Source organism: Vanellus vanellus, assembly GCF_965231255.1.
Source record: "Vanellus vanellus genome assembly, chromosome: 19".
Lineage (NCBI taxonomy): Eukaryota > Metazoa > Chordata > Aves > Charadriiformes > Charadriidae > Vanellus > Vanellus vanellus.
The window spans coordinates 8,052,656-8,077,002 of record NC_138924.1 but is presented as its reverse complement, the minus strand read 5'-3'; the positions used below and the strand labels follow the sequence as shown (position 1 = coordinate 8,077,002).

Sequence of the window (24,347 nt, the reverse complement as noted above, 5' to 3'; positions counted from 1 at the left end):
CTAAATCTTATTTCTTTATTAAAATAATGTAAATGTTCAGCAATAGCAACTATTTTTTTCCAAGCCCTTTTATTGTGATAACGTTCCGGTCCTTCCTATCTTTCTGTAATCTACAGACCCACCTGCAAACTTATAATTTACTGACTCCCTCAAAACTTCCGTCCTGTTTGTCGTCTCCTTCATCATCACCATCCTGTTATTTATAGCTGTAATAACAGCCAGCAAAACTCTCCCTTACCAGAAAAGCTTCCCTCCTTCTCACTCTGCCTCATTGGATCCTGCTCTTCTGAACTGATCAGAACAGACAAATGTAGCCACCCACCTCTAGGAGGAAAACCGAGCTGCAGCCCTGGTGAAACATAAAGTTTATTTGACTAAAGTGACGCAAAAATTCTTAAAGAGCTCTTTGGCAGCAGATTATCTGGAAATCAGACCATGTGAGGGGGACTGGTGTACAAAAACCTCCCCAAGATGCTGAGTTGCCCACAGGCTGAGCTCCCCAGACTCCGAAGTAAATGTGGGTAAAGGTTACTCGAGCTTGGATAACTCCAAGGAGAGCGCTTCAAAGCCATCCGAAAGACAGGTACTTAAGAATTTTGTTTTTAACATGCTGCTAGAAGTACTTTACACTTTATGAAATTTAGCCAGACTCCTGGACAGCTGTCTTCAGAGCAAGCAGATGCTGGAGTTTCATTAACTTTCACTCCTCATTGCCTCTTTCAACTGTGGTTATAAAATCTGAAACACTAATGACAGTCTGAAGTATGAATAATATATTTTTCATTTTAAATTAACTTTTAAGGTCTTAGAGTAATTTCTAAAATACTGGGGAAATGTACATCTAAGAAAGCTTTGGGAGAAAAAACTGATACTCTGACTCTTGGTGAAAGTTTGATTTGATTTTTTTAAAACTTTTAATGCTTTTTCTTGCTTTTCTGATGTTGCATGTTCTCCTCCGTCTTGTTCAGGCACTTGCCCAGCAATTATGGATGTTGGGAGTCAAATGCCTGTGGCAGAACATGTTACGACAATCTGAAATTAGAGTTTTGGCAGTCCACATAATTGCATCATGAACGTAAGGTTTATTTAAAATGTAAAAAAAAAAGCATTAAACTGTAAGGAAAAATAAAGGAAAGAAGCAGAATCTGACGAAAAAAAGAATCAATGCAAACTGTTATTTATTTTAAAAGGGTAAAGTAAGCTTTATTAAGCATATTAAGTTATACTTTAAAAGGTAAACTGTTCCAGCACAGTAAATTATCTAACTCAATGGGACAGATTTATTACAAGTAATAAATATGAAGAGTATGTCACATATATATTTATAGTCAATCATGTTTACTGCTGAAACCCACTGGCTTGCTGGGTTAGTTTGCTAAACAATGTGGAAGTTTAAGTGAGGAATGCAATATAACTGAATATCTAAATACTCCCAGAAAACATGTTTTGATGTGTTAAGAAAGCCTGGGGAGAAAAGGATCGTGCATTTAATGGATTTGGATTCTTGGAAATGTTGTGGATTTTTTTTTTTTTTAATGTGGGTTGTTAGCTGTCAGGCATTTACCAAGGGAAGGTCTCACACTCAGGCTTCTTCTTCTGGGGCTTTTGATAAGTGAATGGACCATAATTTTCTTGGAGAGTACTTTTTATAAACTTGGTATATAGCAAATGACTGTTGTGGGTCTATTTTCTAATTGGACAGGGTGTGCTGAATTCCAAATGGTTGTACAAATTAAGAAAAACTGCCCCAAAACTGGAATTTAATAAAACCCCTAACTTATTCCCCGACATGGAAATGTGCAGTGCATTTAAGCTCTTTCCTGCTTTCCTCCAGGGAAATTTAAAATACCGAGTTTTTGTTAGGAACAGTATTGAGAGCCTAAAAAAATGTTCTTTCTGGATCCTGGTGTGCTTTCTGATGCTACTATTTTAACACCTTTGCAAAACTGTATATTTGAAGCCCTGTTGATCTGGCAATCTGTATTTTATAGAATTTACACAACATACTTGAGCCTGTCTGTGGGATAAGTGTTTCATAAAGAACTTAAGTAGAACTTGGAGCCTGAATAAAGGGGCTGTAAAGTCTCCTTCAAAGAAACATCATTTAGAAATGATGGTGACTGTTTCTTTACTTTCTTTAGATAAAAGCATTGCCAGCACAAGTACACACACGCTGGCATATATGTGCAGCCGGTCTTTGCCTTGAGCCTGCAAACCAGTCTTTTACTTGAAACACTGTGCCCATTAATCTGTCGGTGCAGAGCCATATTAAGGAACAGTGCTCTATTTATTTGGTGATATAGGCTGTGTTATGACTCTTCCTCCCAGTTTATATAAATAATTTGAGGAAGAATACAAAAATAATACCGTTCCCTCTAAGCTTATCTGTTTCCTTGCACTACATATGGACACTTTCGAGCCATAAAATGCATCTTCCCCCCCCGCCTCGGTTCTTTAAATGACTGTCATCAATTTGGCAGCATTCCCACTACAACACAGTGTCTGTCTTCTCAACAAATTTTTAAAGGTAAAAATCTCTCTTTCCTGCTGACTTTTTAATTTCAGACTGAAACATGGACAAGATTATGACATAGAACTCACAGTACAGGTTTATAGTCCCCCAATACTATTGCTTTCAGAAGCGCTGTTTTCACATCTTACCTCTATTTAGCCTTATGTGGGAACACATGGGTTAACTGGAGACAGCTCGCTACTTCTGCCATTCTCCCTTTGGTAAGTAGCCTTTTATTCTCCCAGAAGAGTCATTGTCTCAGTGGAACTACTTGTTGAGTACAGTTCTATTCTGGTTTAGTAAGAATGTGAGCAAGCCCTTGGAGAACTGCAAATATTCATATACAGGACCCATTTTGCCATCTACACACTGCAAGTTTCTTCTGAAATGCTCACATATTATTGTGATGTGCAGAAGTACCCAATCCAGTTACATTTCAAATCACCGGCACTGAGATCAAACCTGCTATGTATGGAAATAATTCACTGGACCCATTAATTTCAGTGGGTTCTGATAACTCTTTATCAAAAGTCAGTTTTGATTCTCTTAAACTAGACTAGAGAAGCACAGCTTAAAAAAAAATCCTGAAGAAATCAATTTTCAGTTGTTGAGGGGTGGTCTAGATATCAGCTTATATCTGCTTTGCATCTAATACCGCTGATTCCGTGGTTACCAGCAGCCCTACCAACGCTGGGGCTCTGTGTTATCTTACTACGTATTTATGAATATCAGTTTTTGAAATCTGAAATACGCTCTGTCACACTTGCTATCAGCTTGCCTACTGGAAACAAGGTAATAGAAAAGGATATTCTAGGTACTCATTTTTTAATGAAATCAGTATATGTGAACACATTCAAATGCGAAAGGCATTAATTTTTTGAGTTTTGAAGTCTAAATTTGACTCACCTATGACAAACAACAGGTAAAATTCATTGTAATCTAGTGCAATCTAGTTTCAAGACCTAACTGGCTGAAATTTTTGTTTTCTAACAACTCCTCACAGTCTGGGAGCATCTGAGCTATCCTGCAATAATTTTGATTAATGGGTTGCCTGTGCAAAATCAGAGGAAAAATACGAAGCTTCTACACCTTCACACCACACACGCTGCTGAACAGGAACTCCCTAGCCCACAAAAGCATGTCCAAAGGAATAAACATTACCAAGGTCTCACTGACATGCAGGTCACATACCTCCCCTCCTGTGCAAAAAGACAGACTGGGACTGTGTGAGGAGATATGAGTGAAGAACAGAAATGTTCACTGCTATATTTATCACAGTCCAATACCTGGAAACACCCACGTATGAGGCTCTCGGAGGGTCCTGGTTGATATTGTGGCTCAGAGGTGAGAACAGTACCTACAGATAAACAACACAGCCTTTTCCTGTGTGGGATACGTGATTTCTGTCTTGTCATACAACCTTCTTGCTTGATTTTCTAGATAAGAGTAATTTCCTTGGACTCTTTCCATTTACATGCAACTGTCTGTGTGAACCGCATCTTTGTTGCAAGGTGCGGTATGCAGTCAAGCAGCGACGTAATTTTAACAATCTTAAATACTTTGTGATAAAAGCGAGATTTAGGTCGAGTTAAGAGAAATTATCTTAATGTTTGATTGTTTGCCAACAGCGTAGGTTGACAATTTGTTTTATGAGTTCAAAGTACTTTAATTTTTTGCAAGTGCTGGCATGTAAGTGGACAGAAGTAAGGCAGACGGAGGAGCAGTGTGAGCAATAGCGGTAACGTGAGCTTTGCTACAGGAATGCAGCTGTAACGCCCTGAGTGGCTGGTAGTCCAGCAAGCCTTGGTTTATAAAACCAGCACGTGAAAAAAGAACATAATTTGTATGAAGTGAAATACATGCAAATATACAGATTTTGCAACCGTACGCATTAAAACATATTTGATCATTTGGAGAGGAGTAATGACTTCTGTAGTCACGTACAGTGAGGCTGAACAAGCTCTTGTTCTGAGGAATTCAGGAAGCCGGTGCTGCCCCACCTCAAATAACGTATGTTCCAGGTGACCTCAGGCATTGAGATTTGCCGTCCTTGAAGCATCTGGTATTTGCTACACCTCAACCTAATTGTTTCAATCTCCTAGACATGTTAAAAATCCATTTTCTCCTTTAAAAAATACAAAGATCAGGAAAATAATTTTGTTTTAAAGTTCTGGAAAGATTTGTTTTACTACATGGCAGAGCATTAAAGGGAAGGGATTCCCAGAGTGCCACGAGAGGTCACTGCGAGCCTCAAGATATCAACAAGGCGGTGACACATCGCTGGTGCAGCGCCCTGCTCGGGAAGGAGCCAGAGCCCAGGACAGGGATGCTCCTTGAGGATTGCTCTGATAGAGGCAAAGGAGTTGTTTTTGTGCATCAAGGGACATACAGGGCTTTTACATCAACGGTGCTGATTCAAGTTTAGCTCTGTGTGGGAGTAACCAAAAATCATAATTTAATTAACATTTGGCTTATGGGAACTGCATTGGTGGCTCCAGCCAAGCTCTAGAAACACATGTCCTCAATTATCCATCCTAGCGTTTTCAACAAACAAGCAAAGCGGGGAATAGCTGTGGAGGACACGCTGCTTGTTAGAGGGTGCTTCTGCGGAGCAGAGCCGAGGGTCACTCCTCCTCAGCCACTCTTTGCGAAAGGAGGAGTGCAACTCACGGGGCTGTCAGCGTGGCACCTTCCACGTGCTCCTGGCCAGCGCAGCACTGCAGAGATGGAAACTGCCCTTTAGAATAACCTCTGTTCAGAGCCACCGGAGAGAGAAAAGGTGCAGAGGCTGAGGGCCTCTCAAAGGAGCAAAGTCACATCTACAAAACACACATCAAAATGAAATGAAGGCACAGCTATCTCTCTCTCCCCCCCACCTTTTTTTTTCTTCTTTTTCTTCTGTAGCTAATTATGTTGGTGATAAGAAGCCAATGTGTATTTATGTAAGAGCAACCTTTGCAACAGTTCAAATTGAAAATAGGTAATAAACTGCCATTTCTTGTATCATTCACTGTTGTCATTCTCGCACCTGTACCTACTGAGAGATCAGCGCACAGGGATGAACCGGAGGCTGAGGTGGGCAAAATCCTTCACTATTAGAGTAATTTTCCCCAGGATATCCTCCCTAGTGGTCCCAGCATACTTCTCAACCCCAAGAGCTCTAGTTCTGCAGCTGTTTGTAGTGGTTACAATTCCTTCAGATATTTTTTTTCTTGAATTTTAACAAGGGGAGGGGGGAGAAGTACATTTTCCCAGAGTCTTTTACAGAATCTTCTGATTCTGAAACTGTTCTGGTTTTGTGTGCCAACTGTGCCGCTGTGAACACCACTGCATAGCTGTAGAGTCCATCACTCTGAGATTTCCCAGGGTAGCTGACAAGCTGTAATTCCTTCAGAAAGGAATAGTTCAAATTCCAGCTGAAGCTGCTGAAAGTTCATGAGTCATTTTGCATATTTGAGGCTCACACTACTGAAAATTCTAAAAAAATATTTCAAATAATGGGATATTTCTTTCCTGTGGTCGGCAAAAGACCAGAAGGAGCTTAGATCTGGATAAAACAACTATCTTGATTGTCACAGATCTGGGAAATCAACAATACATTCAATGACCTCTCCTCAGCAAAGAGAGTGCCAAGAAGTATCTATGTGCAGAAATGTTTTACAAATACAGTAAGTGTTTAAGTCTCAGGTATGGAAAATTCAGTCTCACGAGATAATGCAGTTAAATCAACATCCTTTACTGCTTTCCCATTTATGAGTAAGAGGTGTAAAGTCCAGAAGGGCTCAGGTTACTTTTCCATATTCCTACCTTATATTTAACACGCTCTATACAAGGGGGAGATTGGCTGTGGCCTCTCCTGGGATTTTTATGTTGCCACCAGTGGTGGCAGGACTGTTTTCGTCTACATAAGGTCTTTTGGGACATTTGGAAGGTTTCGGACTCCAAAGACACTCAGTTTTTATAGTCTTGCAGGTAAACCAGAAACTCCTGTTCTTTGCTGTAGTATTTTTCTCTGGAATTCTGAAGACGTTTTGGTCTTTGTGGATGATTAACTAATGGTAGCAAAGTACTGCTCTTGCAAGAATTCAGCGTTAAGGATGCACTGTTTGCTATATGACGAAAAGAACATTATCTGGGTAAAGACAGAATGTAAGCTTGAAGAAGTAGAGATTTCTGAAAGTTATAAACAACACCTTCCAGAGACTTATCTCAAGAACATCCTCCTGTGTGCTCTGCAGCTTGATAACTTTCCTTCTCTTTCTGCTTGCACTGATAAATGTTTAGGGAGAGATTTAACAGTCTTTGCACAAGGAAAGACAAGATGGGAAAAACTTGACTTTTAATAGCTCTGGCAATGAACAAATTCTAGCAATGAGCAAACAATATTCCCTCTCTGCTTTAGTTTTTGCAACAGTTAAAAGTGAAATAATGCTTATTCTTCTGCTAGGATGTGACAATGGTATTTACTGTGGGTAAATGCTTTGAAAAGGAAAAATTCGATGTAATTATAATAACGTAATCTGTGGTGGCATCGTGTAGATTGTGTAATACTTTGCTAGCTATAAAGCAAGGTTAATACCCCAGGGAATTTACAGCACAGAGGATCAGCTCCTATTTCAAGATTTTGTTGAGTAAAGCAGCTGAGCATTACCTGAACAAACGAGCAGAAAACAAAACATGACCCACTCAATCACAATTCTTTTTCTGATATTTTTGTTCTGAAGGAAAAGTTAATTGTTTTATACTTTTTCTTTATTCCGGGATGGTTTATTTCCTCTAGATTATGCTTCTAGTGTATATGAAGAGAGCAGGTAAAGCCAGGGATTCTCCCAGTGCCTGTTTTTTTTTGCTGGCAGTGGACAGTAGCACAGGAGTAGTGCCCACCACCCTTCCCAGGGCTGGAACCACAGTGTTATCAGATCCAAACTGAATGAAAGATGCTTTTATTTCTCAAAGGAGTTAAATAAAACTATGGACAAGATTCATTCATTAGACTGACGTGTTACTTCTTACTCAAAACAATCAAATTGAAGTTCCCTGGGCTTTTTTCCTTGATATTAGTGTTGACTCAGCCTCATAGTTAGTTCATGCAAAACCACTACGAATCAAATACTTTTCTAAACTTTTGTTTAAGCCTTCTAGGTCTGCTGCTAAAGATAGCAGACACTGTGGGATTTCTGAAGAACAGTGGTCATGAAATGTAATTTGTATATCCATTGTTATTGCATATATGTTTAATTATTGTCCCGTCGTACTGGGTGAATCTAGAAATTGCCAGTAAAAGTCACGGGATGAACTTATGAAACTGAAAATACAAGCCACACTAAGCTCTGCCCTTATTTTTGCAAACCGGGAGTCCCACAACCCCCCTGGGTGTGAAACCAGTGTTCAGAGGGAGAACATGATACCAGAAGACAGGAGGACTGTGACTGCCTGTGTGAGTTATCCAACAATGCACAAAGTCCAGCAAATCTGCCTGAGAGGTTCTAAGCCAGGTACACCGACTTCTGCCGTAGGACAGGACAATTGCTTCCTTCCTTCCTGAATGAGTACAAAATCCTGAATGGATTATCTGCAAAATGATTAACATTGCATGCTGTGATAGTTAATTACCTCCAAAATTATTTTAATCATGGAATCTGTCAGTTGTAACTTGAAAGTTACCAGCATCAGTAAGCCTTGTAATGGATTTTAAACTATTTTTTATTTCTTAGATGGTGTTTGTGCCTTCAATCGGATGGATTTAAATATGGAAGAGGAATTCTAAAAGTGCTGGGAATACACTGGGAATAAAAGCAGGAAGAAGACAAGCCGCGAGGCGACTCTGTGCTGCTGTCCATCTGCAAGTGATCAGAACCAATCTCGGACAAAATGGAAAAAAAGGCAACAAGCAATGAGACTGAGCCACTGACTTCCAAGAAAGATGTCTCAGACTGTAACGAAGGAGAAGACTGTAAAGAGAACGGACTTCTGGTCAGGAACCCTAAATCTGCCCTGCGGCTAGTGGAGGATGGCAATAAAGTCCATCCCAGCCAGGGAGATAAAGGGGAAGCAGCTCAGATCTCAAATGGTTATTCAGGGGTTCAGAGCTCTGTTCCCTGCAACGGAATGGGAGAGGTGGAAGATGCCCAGTGCACCGCCCCCGCAGCCACAACCACCACTACAACCACCACTTCTACCACCTGCGGAGCAGAAGGCCAGCAGCAGCTGATGGAGCTGGAAGATAGAGAGACCTGGAGTAAAAAAATTGACTTTCTCCTCTCTGTCATTGGATATGCAGTGGATCTGGGCAATGTGTGGAGATTTCCTTATATATGCTATCAAAACGGAGGAGGTCAGTGATGACTTCTGTATGCTGTTCCTTAATGCTGAACTTCCTTGCTTATAAAGGGATGATTTAGTGGCTTATTTTAATACCATGTATAACAAATGACCAAGGGGTAATTACTTACTTTTCAAGCAGACTGGAAAACCTAAATACTGGGATACGATAACTAGACACAGTAAGATGGAAGAAAAACTATTTAGGAAGATCTAAAAAATTAGTAGAACTAGAAGTTGAGGGCTAGTTAGGTGCAGAACCACCTTCCAAAACACTCAATCCCTGTCCCAAGGAGTATTTTAAAATCAGATGAACCAACATGTCAAAACCTACTCATCAGGAATGCAAGGTCTTAGACTCACTGACATATCAGCCAAAATATAAATCTAATCAAGGAGATCTTGGATTTTTGTTTCCCTGATGTAACAAAGGCATTTTACTGAAGGAATTATTTTATCTGTACCCATCTCACAATTGTATCCACTGTAGCCAGTACAGTCTTGGTGAATCCTATGTATATTTGATACAGAAATGTGAGAAGTTTGGCCGGAGTGTTGCTTCTTATTCACACTGCTGAGTAGTTACTCTTACAAGAAATTCCATGGTAATTCAGTGTGATACGTTGGCTAGGGAGGGGATATGCATTTTCCCTGTGGGATAAAAGGAACTGTTGTTTATGGAGTGCTGGAACTGTTGGAAGAGAAGTCCTATGAAGAGTTATAATCATCTGCTTGCTTTCTTGCAGGAGCATTCCTCATTCCTTACACAATTATGGCCATCTTTGGAGGGATTCCTCTCTTCTATATGGAACTAGCACTAGGACAGTACCACAGGAATGGATGTATTTCAATTTGGAGAAAAATATGTCCTATATTCAAAGGTAAAGAAAGGAAATGGAAAATTACTAGAAACTTTCTGAATAACTGGAAGATTTTTCTATAAAGGTGAAATTTCTTAAAAAAAAAAAAAAGAAAATCTCATCAAACAAAGTAAGGCTTGTTCTACACAAGATTTTGGCTTTACAAAGAAAGCTTTAATAAAACTTTATGTACACCTGCAGATGTGTGGGCGTACTCTTGCATACACGTATGACATGCAACTCTCAAATTGATTAGAAGCCAGCCCACTTTCTCTGTCCCATGCCTGAAAGTATAAAAAAATCAAACAAAAAATATAATTAATAAAGTAAATGCAACATTACTGAATCCAAGGCAGAATTAAAACCAGGAAAGGATAAAGATCTACTCTTTCTATTACAAAGAAATGATTCCCCATCTTCAGCCTGGTCTGTCAATTGCTGTCCTACCACAGAGTCTTTTTGCGTAGAAGGACCATTCTATGTGCTTGTTTACTCTCGCTCCCAGTCTTACAGCTCTGGTCTTGCCTTTTTTATTTACTGCGAGTGCAAGATGCCTATTTCTAAATTCCAGGAATTTAGGAACAGATGAAAAAAAATACAAGTGTGTTCTGTCTTGATTAAGGATGCTTTTTTGGAATCGTAGCCTGAGTGTTCCGAAGCCACAAGAAATTCCAGTGTTGTAAACATTTGAGAGGGTATGTGTGCCTCCTGCAGAGCTGCCTTAGACGGTTACTAATTGTAGTTGATGTGATAACCAATTCCTTCCTTTTTTTTGGCCTAAAACTTACTCACTTCACGTAATTATTTCCCGCCTTACTAGGAATTGGCTTTGCCATCTGTATAATAGATCTTTACGTAGCCTCTTACTACAACACCATCATGGCTTGGGCCTTTTACTACCTCGTATCCTCCTTCACGGCGGAGCTGCCGTGGACCAGCTGCACAAACGCTTGGAACACAGGCAACTGCACTAACTACTTCAGCAAGGACAACGTCAGCTGGTCCCTGCACTCCATCTCTCCTGCAGAAGAATTTTATACGTAAGTGCATGTAAGTGAGGACAGTAATACTAGCCAGAACGGTGGAACACGTAGCGAGCTTTTCTTTGGAGGGGGAGCAGGGCTGTTAATTAACGGGCCCCTCTTCTGCACTATTCAAATAACTGAATACTTGTAGGTAAATGTAAGCTTAGGGTGGATGGGAGGGTATTCTATATTTTAGAACAGAGGTTCCCAATCACTGTCAGCTATCATCACTTATCCTTTGTCATCACCGATGTACTGTTAGTATCAAGCTGTTACCTAAAAAAAAAATAATCCAAAATAACATGATTCTGAAGGCTACTTATCAAAGACTCAGGACTACTTGTAGTGCTCAGACCACAGTATGGGACTGTTCAAAGCATACTTAACATAAGTATTTATTAAAAAAAAAAATCTATACTGTGTTTTTCTTTCCTCTTTCAGCCGCCAAGTTCTACAGGTGCACAGGTCCAATGGGCTGGATGACCTGGGGGGCATTAGCTGGCAATTGACTCTCTGTTTATTGTTAATCTTCACCATTGTATACTTCAGCATCTGGAAAGGGGTCAAAACATCTGGCAAGGTGAATGCAAAAGCAAGACAAATCAACTTGGTACAGTATAGTCTAGCAGAAGTTCTAAAAGAGCCGATTAACTTGACAGAGAATTATCTGGCTGTCTTCATGACAGGGATTAGAGGCTCGTGTATTTGGGAAGCACTTAGTGCAGAGTGACTGCTACTGTTACCCAAGTAACATATAAGAACAGTAAGTTATGCCACTGTTCCCTAGACAAGAACAACCCTGCCAAAAGAAAGTGTGCAAACTGCCTGTTTACAGACCTTCTCAGAAGTTCACATGAGGATGTTATAAATGCTAAGAGTTATCGTTTACTTAACTCATTCTTATTATCACCTGTTAACTTTCTACCTGTGGTAAATGCTATCGTACCATTTTCCCTCACAGGTGGTATGGGTGACTGCCACATTCCCTTACATCATACTCTTCATCCTGCTAGTGAGAGGTGCAACTTTGCCTGGCGCCTGGAGAGGTGTCCTCTACTACTTGAAACCTGACTGGCAGAAACTCTTGGCCACTGAGGTAAAAAACATTATAAAAGGGTAGCCACTTGCTTTTAGCCTATCAGCATATATATCAGCATGTATATTCTTCAATGTCTACTTTCAGCACAGAGCATGATTAAACAGATGTCTTAGCATGGACTTAAAAGTCTGACTTCATGCTCTTGTTTAAAGAGTCATGCTATTTCCATAATGATAAAGATTTTTTTTAAACATTAAAGTCCACCATCAATTTAGGTTGAACTAATAGCAGGGTTCCCATACAGTGGTTGAATAGAATTAGTGATATGATTAGAAAGAAAATGAGTGACCAAATAATTTTTTGCCAGGAAAATGGTGAACAGCCTGGCATTGAGTGAGAAGCTATGATTGCTGCTACGCTGCAACAAAATCCTTATCTATGAGAGTCACACTGAGCAAACTACATTTACTAAGCCCTAACAACTGGTTCAACTGCAGATTTTTTTGGCTGGAAGGGGATGGATCATCACACACTTTGGGCAGGCTTTCCCACAGCCCAATGGTGTCCACAGGTGCACATATTTAAATAGTGCAGGTTACCAGAGTTGAAACTTCAGATCTCCATCCTGTGACAAGCTTTGGCAGATAAACCCAAGGAGAGTGTCTGTAGCCACCAACTAAAACACGACTCAGGAATGCATGCAAGTGCATGTGGAGAAGGAATAGATCAGTTAAGCTTGTGCACACCATCAGGATTTGCAAAGAAAGGAGGAATGAGGACAAGACCGAGCTAACCAACAAACCCCAACGATTCAGCTTTGAACTCTATGGATGACAAAAGTAATCCATCAGGCTCAAGGCTGCACTTACTTTACTATGGAAGTGTCTAGTGAGGAGGGTGATGGAAAAACCCCAAAGCAATAAATACTACAAATACAAAGATTAAAAATTCTAATGTTTGCAAGTCTCTGCTGCCCAGCTGATATGGAGAGTTTTGAATTAAGAGGAAATGAAAAGACACCAGTCTCTGATAAAGCAGCATCTCCAATAAGGGACCACATCTTCTGAAAAAGCAATAAAGGGCATTGATATTGTATTGGATGTATCTGAAGTGAGGACAGCAGATTACAATCTGCGTGCTGGACGATGACAGAGCTCTCTCTGTGGATGATACAGGATGGCCTCACACGATGGAAGAGAATATTAGAAATGAGTTGCAATGAACTCCATGTTTCAATCAAAAGAGGATAAATGAATGAGGACTTTCACCTTCAGAAAGAGAACTGATATTGTACTTTAGGAACACTACTCATTAAGGCTGTGGCCACTTTTCAAGTACAACAGGCTTTTCATAACAAGATCATCACACTTGCATCTGTCATGGCTACAACAAAGCTGAATTGAGTCCTAAGGACTAGAACTGCATTCACACTGTCATGTGTTTCCATTAAGTCTAGGAAAAATCTGAGCCACAATCATCTACTACTTAGCCGGGAGTACACACAGCCAAACAGGACTATTCCATAGCACCATAGTTTGGAGGAAGATGGGCCACTGCAAAATCATGGATAGAACGCTCTCTACACATAACAAAAGTTGTGTTAAACTGATTACAGGCAAATCACTGTGAATTAATCTAAGATGCTGTCAGAAGTGAAACTGCCAGTGAGTACTTACAATAGTGTAAAGAGATACAATAAGCACAGCATAAGCACTAAAATTATAGTGGATATTTACAACTCTCATGGATCTACAATAAATATTCATATTTCAACATGGTCTCAACAAAATTTTGTTAGACTAGGACTAGAATGTAGGCAGACTAGTCAAACATGGTTTTGTAGGGCTACATGATATTCTGAGTATGACAAACTCATTTGATATGTTTCATGTCATTTCTTCATGATCTTCAATATTTTTCAGGTTTGGGTGGATGCAGCAGCTCAGATTTTTTTCTCCCTTGGTCCAGGTTTTGGGGTCCTATTGGCTTATGCCAGCTACAACAAATTCCACAACAACTGCTACCAGTGAGTTCTACCTTATTCTATACATAAAACTGATTTTAAAAAGTAACCATGGGTATTTACAAAAAAGAAACACAGTGCTGGTGAAAGGCACTGAATTGTCTGACCTGTGTACAGAACTGTAACACAACAAAACTCCTTATCGAAAGAACCTGCAATCTAAACTATTTCTTCTCCGTTGTGCCTATCCTAAAGAGAGATACTACCTACCAATTACAGCACGGAGTCTAAGATGTAGAAACCTGCCACAACAAAATGGACTAAACCCCTGCCAAACAATCGCATTATAATTATTTAATCTCAGCAGTCAGTTAGGAAATGACTTTAAAGTCTTGAGCTGAAAGGCGATTTATAGTTGTTCCCTTGTTATCTTAAAAAAAAATCTATTTATAACTTGTAAAAGAAAATTTTCAATTCTTTACTATTCCTATAGCAATTCAAATTTTTGTAAAAACACCAGTGTATAGCCAGCATTCAACACAGTGTCAGACTAATGTTACAGCATCTGTTTGACGCTGAAGAAGAAAAAGTAGTCGTGGGTTTTGTTTTTGTTTTTGTTTTTGTTTCAAATCTTCTGCTTGTTCTTTTCATTGTGTTACCCTAGTTTTTGTAGGAGTCTACCGAGATCAGTAACTCACTCCATCTGGTAGCAAACTATCCTTTCCAGCAGATGCTGATTCCCTGATATGAGTTAGGTCTTCTGTTGCAGAGATGCTCTGGTTACCAGTACCGTGAACTGTGTGACTAGTTTTGTGTCTGGATTCGTCATTTTCACTGTGCTGGGATATATGGCTGAGATGAGGAATGAAGATGTATCAGAAGTTGCCAAAGATACAGGTAGGCTAACTTTTTGTACACATCCCTCAAACTGCTTCTACAATAGAATATATTTGTATATTATCTTCTAGATTGAGAACAGCCCAAATTAGGCAAAATATTTAGTATATAATTCAGGATATTGATTTACTTTATGATAAGGGCACTTTTAAGAATATGCAGTACAGCTAAAAAAATTATTCCATAAAGACAGCATATAGAAGTCCTATTGCATGCAGCTTCACAGATGTGGTGGTAACTGCACACTGCAAAACAGCCTCAAGGGAGTTTTCCCCTGGAAGACAACAGGGCACCAGCCTGTCCTCCTCGCAGCAGTCCTGCGCTAACAATTATCCCTAATTCTCCGTTCTCCTATCAGGACCCAGCCTTCTCTTCATCACGTACGCTGAGGCCATTGCAAACATGCCTGCTTCCACTTTCTTTGCCATCATCTTTTTCCTGATGTTGCTCACGTTGGGATTAGACAGCACGGTGAGTAGACAGTATGTGAGACAGCGGCCCTCTCCGATATTTGGTGTATGGCCTTACCCTCACAAACATCGGAAGAAACAGAATTACAGATACCACACTACCACTAAAGGGTTTAAAGCTGCACTGGCATCTCCATGTGTCTTCTGTAAGACAGCAACTAGTGTTCCAATTTTGACCTACATAGGCCTAAATAAAATTAACTTATTTGTCAGCGTCATACTGTGACAATTAGTAACAGACCTGGAAACACAACCAAACCACTTGATTCATCAGCTCCTGGTTGAATAGAGTCTTCCAGGCTCTTGCTCTCTTGTACTTGTAAACTTACAAAGCTATTACTGAATTCTGGATTTTTTTCACACTAATTGCTTTTAAAAGGTGGGAACTGGAGGTAGCCTTCTCAACAGCACTGCGAAAAGGAGATGTTCTAAAAACTTGCCATGAGAGCCTGTTTTTACAGATCGAGAACCAGCTCCTTCCAGGAAGGCTAAACTCAGCTGATTTCACAATCTTGGTGCTACTGAGCCACCTACGACGTACTGGCATCCTGCTGCTTGTAATACAGTACTTCCTCGGGATGACAGGCACTTCCTACAAATACGTGAAGAATAAATTCCCACCTTATAAAGTTTAAAAGTTCAGAAGAAAGACTGTAAACAAGAGTCACACCAACTCTACAGGCAGAATAAAGCATCAGTGTTCAATGTTTTGAAGCTCCTTTAAGCACTGAAACATACTTTAAAGCAGGTAAAACTGCCCTCTATTTTCCAGTGATTTTTCCATGCTTTTCAGTTTGCAGGACTGGAGGGAGTGATTACTGGAGTACTGGATGAATTCCCCCATGTCTGGAGCAAACGCAGGGAATTGTTTGTCCTTGGTCTGACCATCGTTTGCTTTTTGGGGTCATTAGCAACCCTGACATTTGTAAGTATTTTACCCATTCCTCAGCTTTCCTTACTGGCAGTTTCCTGCAAATGATATCTTGGAGAGGATATTATTTTTTGAAGAGAATTTCAAGAAATCATATTAAATCTCCAGGCTGTTTTCTTTATGCATTAGAAATCTGTATTTGGAATGAAAGTGAACAGTGTTTCTCACTAGGAAATGTGTTGAAAATTTATCTTATTCCAATACAGCAAAACTCTAATGTGCTACACATCATAAATGACACAGCCGTTGCTCCAACTGCTGAATCAGTAAGCAACCTTACAGATTTTGTACGTGGTTTACTTGTTCTCAAAAGCTCCACGTTTAAAAATAATATGAATTGTTATTTTAATTTTCCCAAGGTTTGAAATGTATTTTGAATTTAAAAAAGAATTATAAAAAAATGATCTGTAATTGACTGTTGCTGTTCTCCAAAAATTTCTAGCAATACATTTCCTGGATCTTCCTCATCAAATCAGGCCAGAAATCACAATCAGTCACACCAAATAGTCCCTGTGGGGCTTGTGGGATTTCATTTTCACAATAAGCAACATTTTGAGTAATGAGTGTAATGATCATAAGGGACAAGTAAAAAATACTTGGCTTTCCTGTCATGTTTTACTCCACTTGCTCACTTATGTGCAACTTCCTTCTTATTTAAAGCATTTGCTGTAAAAGGAGACGTAGTTGCTCTCTGAGACACAATGCTCTCCTCCTTCATGATTCTAGATCCCAAACGGGAAAAAAGAAGAGTAACACCCTGTTTGTTTCCTGCTCAGTTATGACTCAGGTTGGAGAAAGAAGATGCTATCAAAGAAGGCATGCAAAAAGCCATCCCATCAATCCCCACCAAATCTCATTTGTTCGTTAAAATCCAGCTAGAACTGCCAGCAGATTCACTTTTAGCTTTTCTGCATGGCAGCCCCACTGGTGAAATATGTGTACAGAGAGCGAGCAGGTCAGCAGCACGCTGAAGGATCTCAGCGGCAGGAAGAGCCACAAAGCGACAGAACGGACTGAATGACCGTTCATTCAATGACAATTCAGTTGACTGAATGACAATTCATCTGTGAATGCTCTGGTCCAGATGAAGGCAATAATAAACAACAGCATTACAGGATTTCTGTCACTGGATCTTTGGTTCACTGAGAATATGATCTCTTTTCTAGGGAGGCGCCTATGTGGTAAAGCTGTTTGAAGAATATGCCACAGGTCCAGCCGTCCTAACTGTTGTGTTTCTGGAAGCAGTTGCTGTGGCCTGGTTCTATGGTACGTCTACTGCCACGCCGACAAACAATGCTAACCCAAATTCCTGAGCTTCTGCAGCGCAGCATTTCCTCTGTTTCTGCAGACAAGGTCACTGATGTCTCCGGAAAAAGTTTACAAAACCTTTTTGCAAACTCACCGATTACCAACTCCATGGGAATTATTATTAATTGTTCTCTGACAGAAATATAGTATATATTATATAGAATAATTCAGAATAATTAAGGATCAAGGATTTAATATAGTTAAGAGTTATAGGCACAAAACAGTCTTTCGTGATGGATTCTGAATTATTTGCTGTACGTACAAAATGCTGTGCATCTACTTATGAAAAACTTGTACCTGGTGTCACCAGTCTCCTCCCACTTGTCTCCACAGGCATCACCCAGTTTTGCAACGATGTGAAGGAAATGCTAGGCTTTACCCCAGGCTGGTACTGGCGAGTTTGCTGGGTAGCAATTAGTCCCATCTTCCTTCTGGTGAGCTTTCTTTACAGCTTTCTCTTTCCAGCTCAAGAAAATTACCATTGAACAGTGCAGCTCCTTTGGAGTTCCAATGTAGAAATTTCTTGTGAAGTTCTTTAGTAACAACTCTTGTTAAACCAAAAAGGCTCAATTAGTGAAAAATCCAATACAATGCTGCAAGGTCTTGTTACTAAATCACTATTTTAAGGATTTTTGTAGATGAGCTAGATAAATAAGACTGGGTTCTGAGTAACTCCCCTCCTTCCCTCTGCTGAACAAAGTTACTTTGTTTTGTTGTTTTATATTTACCTCGCAAACTAAAGCAGTAAAAGATGATGAAACATACTGTCTGGGGAAGAAAGCCAAGATAAGTAAATATACTGTCTCAGCAACCACTGACTGACAACTTTAGAATATTCCACTTAAAATTTACAGCAGTTAATTGCAACCTTTATAAATCTATAATTCAGAATTGGAAATACTGTCCCAATGTTTGACTTGGCAGTATTATTGATAACATTTTAACATAAAGTGTTCATTTCCTGATACAAAATGAGTTCACGCTATCTATTATTGTTACTAGCCTTAGCGGGAGCAGAGCAGGTCAAGACAGAGTTCATGAAGCACAGAATGCAGATTTAAGACCTACAGAGTGGATTCAAAACTCTTGCAATTATCGATGCATAATTAACAGATTCTCATTTGATTACCGCAATAAAAAGAGGGGAAGAAAAGGCTATAAATAAAAGGGTGACACACAAATAACTTTTATACTACTGTTCCTCTTTGTGATCCTAGAACAGCAAAATAAAGAGAGAGGAACAGAGCCCTGGTGATGTGGTTACTAGGCAGAGCTATTTGTATTCTCTGTAGAAACTAAACTGAAATAAGGAAAGCACAGACAGTAGTATGTCATTTCTGTAAGGAAATTTTGCTGGTAATCCTGATCTTCTGATGATATTCTGGAAAAAACGGAGTCAGAGATCCTTCCAAGGACAGTCACAAATATTATTCCTGTAATATTCAACTAAAAGTATTTGTTGTTTCACAAGAAATTTTTCAGTCATGAAGGAAATGCTGATCTAGCAGCATCAATTGAGCTGACGCCAGAATACTATATCCAAAGTAGTAATAACATTAGTAAAAGTTACTGAAGAACTGAAATGCTATGGAAAAATATCACAGAAAAGATAAAATACGTAGAAAATAAGTAACAGTGAAAAAAGCAGAATCTGCATAGCTTATCACAGAGAAAACTGAAAGCTGATGTGATTGCCACAGGTAAGTTCTTTAACAGCATTTGAAAGAGTATTAAAAGGTCTACAACCCAATAAAGACCAGCATAAACCACCACCACAGCAGCTGCGAGTTAAACTGAGACAAAGCAGAACTGACAGTGATCGTGATTAAATATGGGACAAGTAGCTAAGGGAAACTGTGCACTTTCCATTTCTGGTGGCTTAAAATTAAGATGATGCCTTTCTGGGAGGGATGCTGTAGCTGGAATCGAGTTATAGGGCTCAATACAAGGGTAACTGGATGAAATTCTGCACACTGGTATCAATCAATCTGATTTTGTGCTTCTGCCATCTTTTTTTCCTTTAAATGTACAAGTGTGGTCCTGAATTTTCCTTCTAATGCTGCTTAGGGAAGAAATGCCACCACGTGTATTTATGGAATAAGCAACCCATATGAGAATTTTTACCTAGTTCCTTTCAGCTACTGCTTGGGCTACACCCTAAAGCACCTGAGCTCTTTGAAACTTCCTGAAGGAAAGTCTGGATATTCAAAAGTGGTTTGGAGGGGTTCTTTGGTTTTTGTGGGTTTGGGTTTTTTTCCTTGTGGTTTTGTTTGTTTGTTTGTTTTGTTGTGGTTTTTTTTTTTTTTTAATCTACGCTAAAGTCATTTAGGATTTTTTCAGTATCAACATATGTTTAACCGCTCTTGAGTCCTACTAATTTTTTTTTTTTTTAGTTCAATGCTACGTTGGGACACAGAATTCCCTAAATTAAGTGTGTGCCATCAAAATCCATGTATTTATGCTTCTCTCTTTTCTCTTCCAGTTTGTCACTTGCAGTTTTCTGTCCAACCCTCCTGAGCTACGGCTTTTTGATTATAATTATCCCTACTGGACCACAGTAGTGGGTTATTGCATAGGAACCTCTTCTGTCATCTGTATTCCAATCTACATGGTTTATCGGTTGATTATCACTCCAGGAACACTTAAGGAGGTATCCATGATGCTCTGTTGCTTCTATTTGACTGTTAGGAAGGAAGTGATTCCTATAAACATTTTGTGTAGATTTTTCTAGGGTCTGATGATCTGGGACTTGAGGATTACTGCTGTTCTGTTCTTAGCCAGCTGATAGCTCATTGTCTTCTTCCCATTCTGAGTGAGTCACAAATCTCCCCAGGTCTTACTGAGGCCGCTGATATAAAATAGAAAATATTAAATGAAGTAATTTTTTTTAAGCTCTGGTGAACTGGAGGTTTTTCCTAGAAATCACACGAGAGTATCACATGAATGAGGCAGTGAAAGATTAGTTCCCTTGGGTATATCCGTAAGAACAAGTTTCTTTTTCTCTCCCACAGTTAAGATTTCTCTGCCATAAATCTGTGGCAGCCTGTGGGGACATTTTTGGCGATTTCTTGATAGTTCATGTAAATACCAGTTCAGAAAGAATATGTTTAGTCGGCTCAGGGTATCCAAGTAAACTGCAAAGTCCTAATGCATTAGTACAACATCTGTCAAACTTTGATTCAAATTCTACATTACAAACAAAAAGTAACACCGTGCACTTCTGTAGCACCTTATGCCTTCTCAGTGCTGAGATAACAGAAGCCCGAAATATCCTTGTGTCATAGTTCAAGAGTTATAACTCAAACCGAAGTCATATTTTTATTATAAATCTCTTTCCAAATGACTGTCATGTTATGTATTACCTCTAAAATTAACTTCCAATACTGATTTCTTTCCAACAGCGTATTCTGAAAAGCATTACTCCAGAAACAGCTACAGAAATTCCTTTTGGAGACATCCGCATGAATGCAGTATAAGCTAACCTGTTTTCTGCAAGGAGAGAGGGAGAGCATAAAATGTAGCTTTCCCCATACTCTCCCCCCCTCCCCCCCCAAAGAATTACGTTTCCAGCTGAGACAACAAACAGAGGAGTTTTCTGCGGAGGCTGCATCACTGACAATGGGCATTTGGCAACACGATGCCTCCAGCACATTTATCCAAGCAATTCAATGAAATCTACTGTGCACTTCTAACCAGACTGAACTGACTGAGAACTAACTCATTCTGGAAACACGAGGATGTCTGTGTGCATGAGAACACCACTATGCCATGGGTGGGCACTGGGGCTGTTTGAAAGTGTGCGTGATTCCATAAGCCGCTGTAGGACGAGTACCGGCAGGTAGGATTAGGTGTAGAATCCCAAGTCTGTGGCAGTACTCCTGTATCTTCCTCAATGTGATCGTTCGTACTGGGCAATGTCGTATTCGCTTCTAAGGTTCTAATTGCTTAAACTACATTGAGAAATACAAAAATATTTTCGATAGCCATACATTACTCAAGTAACACAGGGTTTTATAAACTAGAAAAAAAAAGATAGTAACTTCTTCAATCCCTAGGTTTATAGTGGAGTAGAGAAAGGAAGAGGAAACAATCCCGAGCAGCACTGTGTATGGTTCTGCATACATTAGCACGCATACCTGGTAGCATTATCCTCCTTTTCATTTCCTGCATTTTGTAGATGGTAACAGTTTCTATTGTTTCTTGCATAAAAAATATTACAAAACCATTGTTTGTAATGTTGTAGGCTTTACTTTCCTTTAGACCCAATCAAGCCACAAAACCTCATCATGGGTTACCTGACAAGTACCTAAGTTGCTAGCACGTATTACACTATTTCCATAACTAAGCTAGATATTCACAAAATCGTTGTCCTGACAGACCTATCACTTATACCCAAAGAAATTACAGACCAACAATGAATTTTTTTTGTGTTCCGATGCCAAAAAGTGGAATCTCAAAGATCTACTTCTCTGCTTTATTTTTTTTTTTTAGTTCAGTTTCACATCTAAAATTTGCTGGAGCCTGTGGCTTTTTCTATTCTTTCCTAGTACAGAACTAAAGTTTAGAATAATCCTTTTGGCTGGCTGACGAAAGTACATTTTAAAAACTACACAAGCCTACTTTTTAAGATTTATTAGCTCATATTCTAATGCGAACACATTGGAAGGAAGGGATTTTTTTTAAACAAGAAGTTGAGTAGAGTTCAGCAGGACTGATTCTCATCACAACTAATTATATTAAATTCCAAGGCACCGATATACAAATTAACTTCCCTGCACATACTAATCTCTTTATTATATGCATACACACGTTCTCCAAATGTCCCTGCCCCTCAGACTGACTGCAATTGCCAAGTCAGTTGGAGGACAACGGTTTTGCCGCAGTTACATGAAAGTTTAGATAAACCTAAGTAGGCATCACTTATGTAAAAACTTACATTGTATTTGTACTCTACCACATAGATTATAACAAAAGTAAAATAAAATAGAGGATAAAAGTCTCTTTTGTATCTCATGGTCCACTTAGGTAACGTACTGCTAAAATTAACAAGATTACAGATACATTCATAGCAGCAGCCATTAAGAAACCTATTGAAGAGTTTACATCGGTATAAAGAACTTCCCATATTAGAGGAAAGCAGTGATGGTGTGTTTGCTTTCTGAAAAGATTTTCATCACTTCTGCCGAGGTTTTTCTCCCGTAGGTGTGCAGACACCTCCTGGAGGAAGGCCTCTTACGCTTCAGCTATTGACTTGAGTTCACTTAACTTTAGGTCTGAAGCCCAACTCCCAATAAGGAAATAACTTAAAGGGACAAGGACTGTTCTTTCAGAACTACAAACAAAAGACTTCTAAACTATTTTTAAAAAGGGAGTATGTTCTTTCATTGCCACCAGAAAAAAACATAATAAATCTGTCTTACTGAACAGTTACTCCTAAGAAATAGTTTTGTAGTTTAGCCCTTAAGTGTATTTGAAAACTACTTCCAAAATTGGCTTCATCGTGAGGAAAAGAACAGTCTGGGAATTCTTTTAATATTGAAAAGCCATTTAGTTATTAAGTTACCAATCAGAAAATTACTGATTTCTTTTTTTAAAGAATAAAATTTTCTGTTATCAATTCATTAATTGAAAAAATACATATGGAATGTCAATGTAAGATGAATGAGGTATTCATATGTATCTAATATCAAATGTGGGAAATAAAGAAAACCCTACCCAGCTTCTCCATTCTCCAGACTGGTGTTCAACTAATGCTGGGTATTTTTCCTCCTAAATGGATAAGTATTTAAATAGATAAATCTTACGCGTTTTTTTTTCCAGACTTGATACTATTTCATACTAGGCTCATTAAAAAACAAAGCCAAACCAAAAAAACGACCCTCCCCCCAAAACAACCCAAAACTTACAGTTCTGATTTTTGGTCATTTACATATACCCACTTGTAAAAGTCTTTTTAAACAGATATTCTGCTGCCTTTTATTAGAAAGAGTGAAGGTGGGGACAGAAATGGTTGAGTTAAATATGAGCATTATCTGTATCAAAGCCCAAGTTTCTCTTTCAGACCTTGCAAAGAAACTGAAACTGGGAACATTACTTCTAATGGAATAATTTGCTGAGTAATAATTGCAGGAATCACTGCTATTTAGTGTGCAATACTATTGATGTTAATCTTTTATAAGAGCATTTGAAATAGCAAAAGATGCATCTTTAATTTGTATTTTTTAAGACCCTAATATACGACAGACATTGTCTCTCTGGGTGGTTTCAGCACAGAAGGCTGAGCAACTTCCCAAGAAACGCCGCTGATTTCTAGTGGATTAAAGGTCAGCCAAGAAGCCCTGATATTAACACAAGCCCTGCAACAGCCACAGTGGAAAATAGGGCAAGGTCTCTCCGTTTGAATTTCTCAGTTGAAAAATGAGAATAATGCACTCTGAGTACAGATGTACTGAGAGAGGTGAAAGTTTTTTAAATCACTTGAAAATACAAAAAGCAATGTAGACATGCAAAGTCACGGGAAAAATATTTTTAGAAACAGGCAGTCCAGAAGATCACTAGTGATGTTAGATCTTTGCTCTCTTTTCATCAGGATAATCCAGTCTAAGGTCTTTATGGGAACAGTGGGCAAGGAAACCCCTTTAAAAAGGCTTTTCTTTTCCTGAATAATGCAAAGATAAAATACATCCATGTTTTCATTCCATAAAAGCTGAAATTGCAAGGCAGTTTAGTTCCCATTTTATTTTTTTGTTGTTGTTATATGGCACAGTGGTTTGAAGTTTTCTAAATCTTATAAATTCATTTTTTTAGTACCTCTATTTAGCTGTGGTTGAAATATTAAGAAATTTATTTCACTTCTTTTAATCGATTCTTTTTTCTTCCTTTTACATATCCATCTGTAAACATTTAGAGAAACTCTTATTTATCAGGTAGCTCAACAAGTAGCCATACATTAAACTCTGTTTTTGTACAAAACCTAGTTATACTGATACCAAATGGGCTGCACTGCAATGAAAAGTGTTTT

The 24,347-nt window shown here is 39.0% G+C and overlaps 1 protein-coding gene across 1 annotated transcript; it reads left to right on the top strand.

The window, feature by feature from the left end:
* The first annotated feature begins 300 nt into the window (after window positions 1–300).
* On the top strand, window positions 301–22,414 carry SLC6A4 (solute carrier family 6 member 4). The gene is made up of 14 exons (XM_082493254.1): window positions 301–583; window positions 8,227–8,846; window positions 9,580–9,714; window positions 10,514–10,733; window positions 11,160–11,298; window positions 11,680–11,814; window positions 13,680–13,783; window positions 14,490–14,617; window positions 14,976–15,088; window positions 15,881–16,012; window positions 17,185–17,284; window positions 17,660–17,760; window positions 19,809–19,976; window positions 20,728–22,414. Exons 2-14 carry the CDS (start codon window positions 8,384–8,386, stop codon window positions 20,800–20,802), a joined length of 2,013 nt encoding a protein of 670 aa, XP_082349380.1. The 5' UTR covers window positions 301–583; window positions 8,227–8,383; the 3' UTR covers window positions 20,803–22,414.
* The last annotated feature ends 1,933 nt before the right edge of the window (window positions 22,415–24,347 follow it).

What these genes read in the sequence shown, in the direction of transcription:
- SLC6A4 (XM_082493254.1), top strand. Translation starts at nt 8,384, where the DNA reads ATGGAAAAAAAGGCAACAAGCAATGAGACTGAGCCACTGACTTCCAAG. An exon ending in AATATGTCCTATATTCAAAG is followed by an intron (nt 9,715 to 10,513) that starts GTAAAGAAAGGA and finishes CCGCCTTACTAG; the next exon opens with GAATTGGCTTTGCCATCTGT. An exon ending in AGAAACTCTTGGCCACTGAG is followed by an intron (nt 11,815 to 13,679) that starts GTAAAAAACATT and finishes AATATTTTTCAG; the next exon opens with GTTTGGGTGGATGCAGCAGC.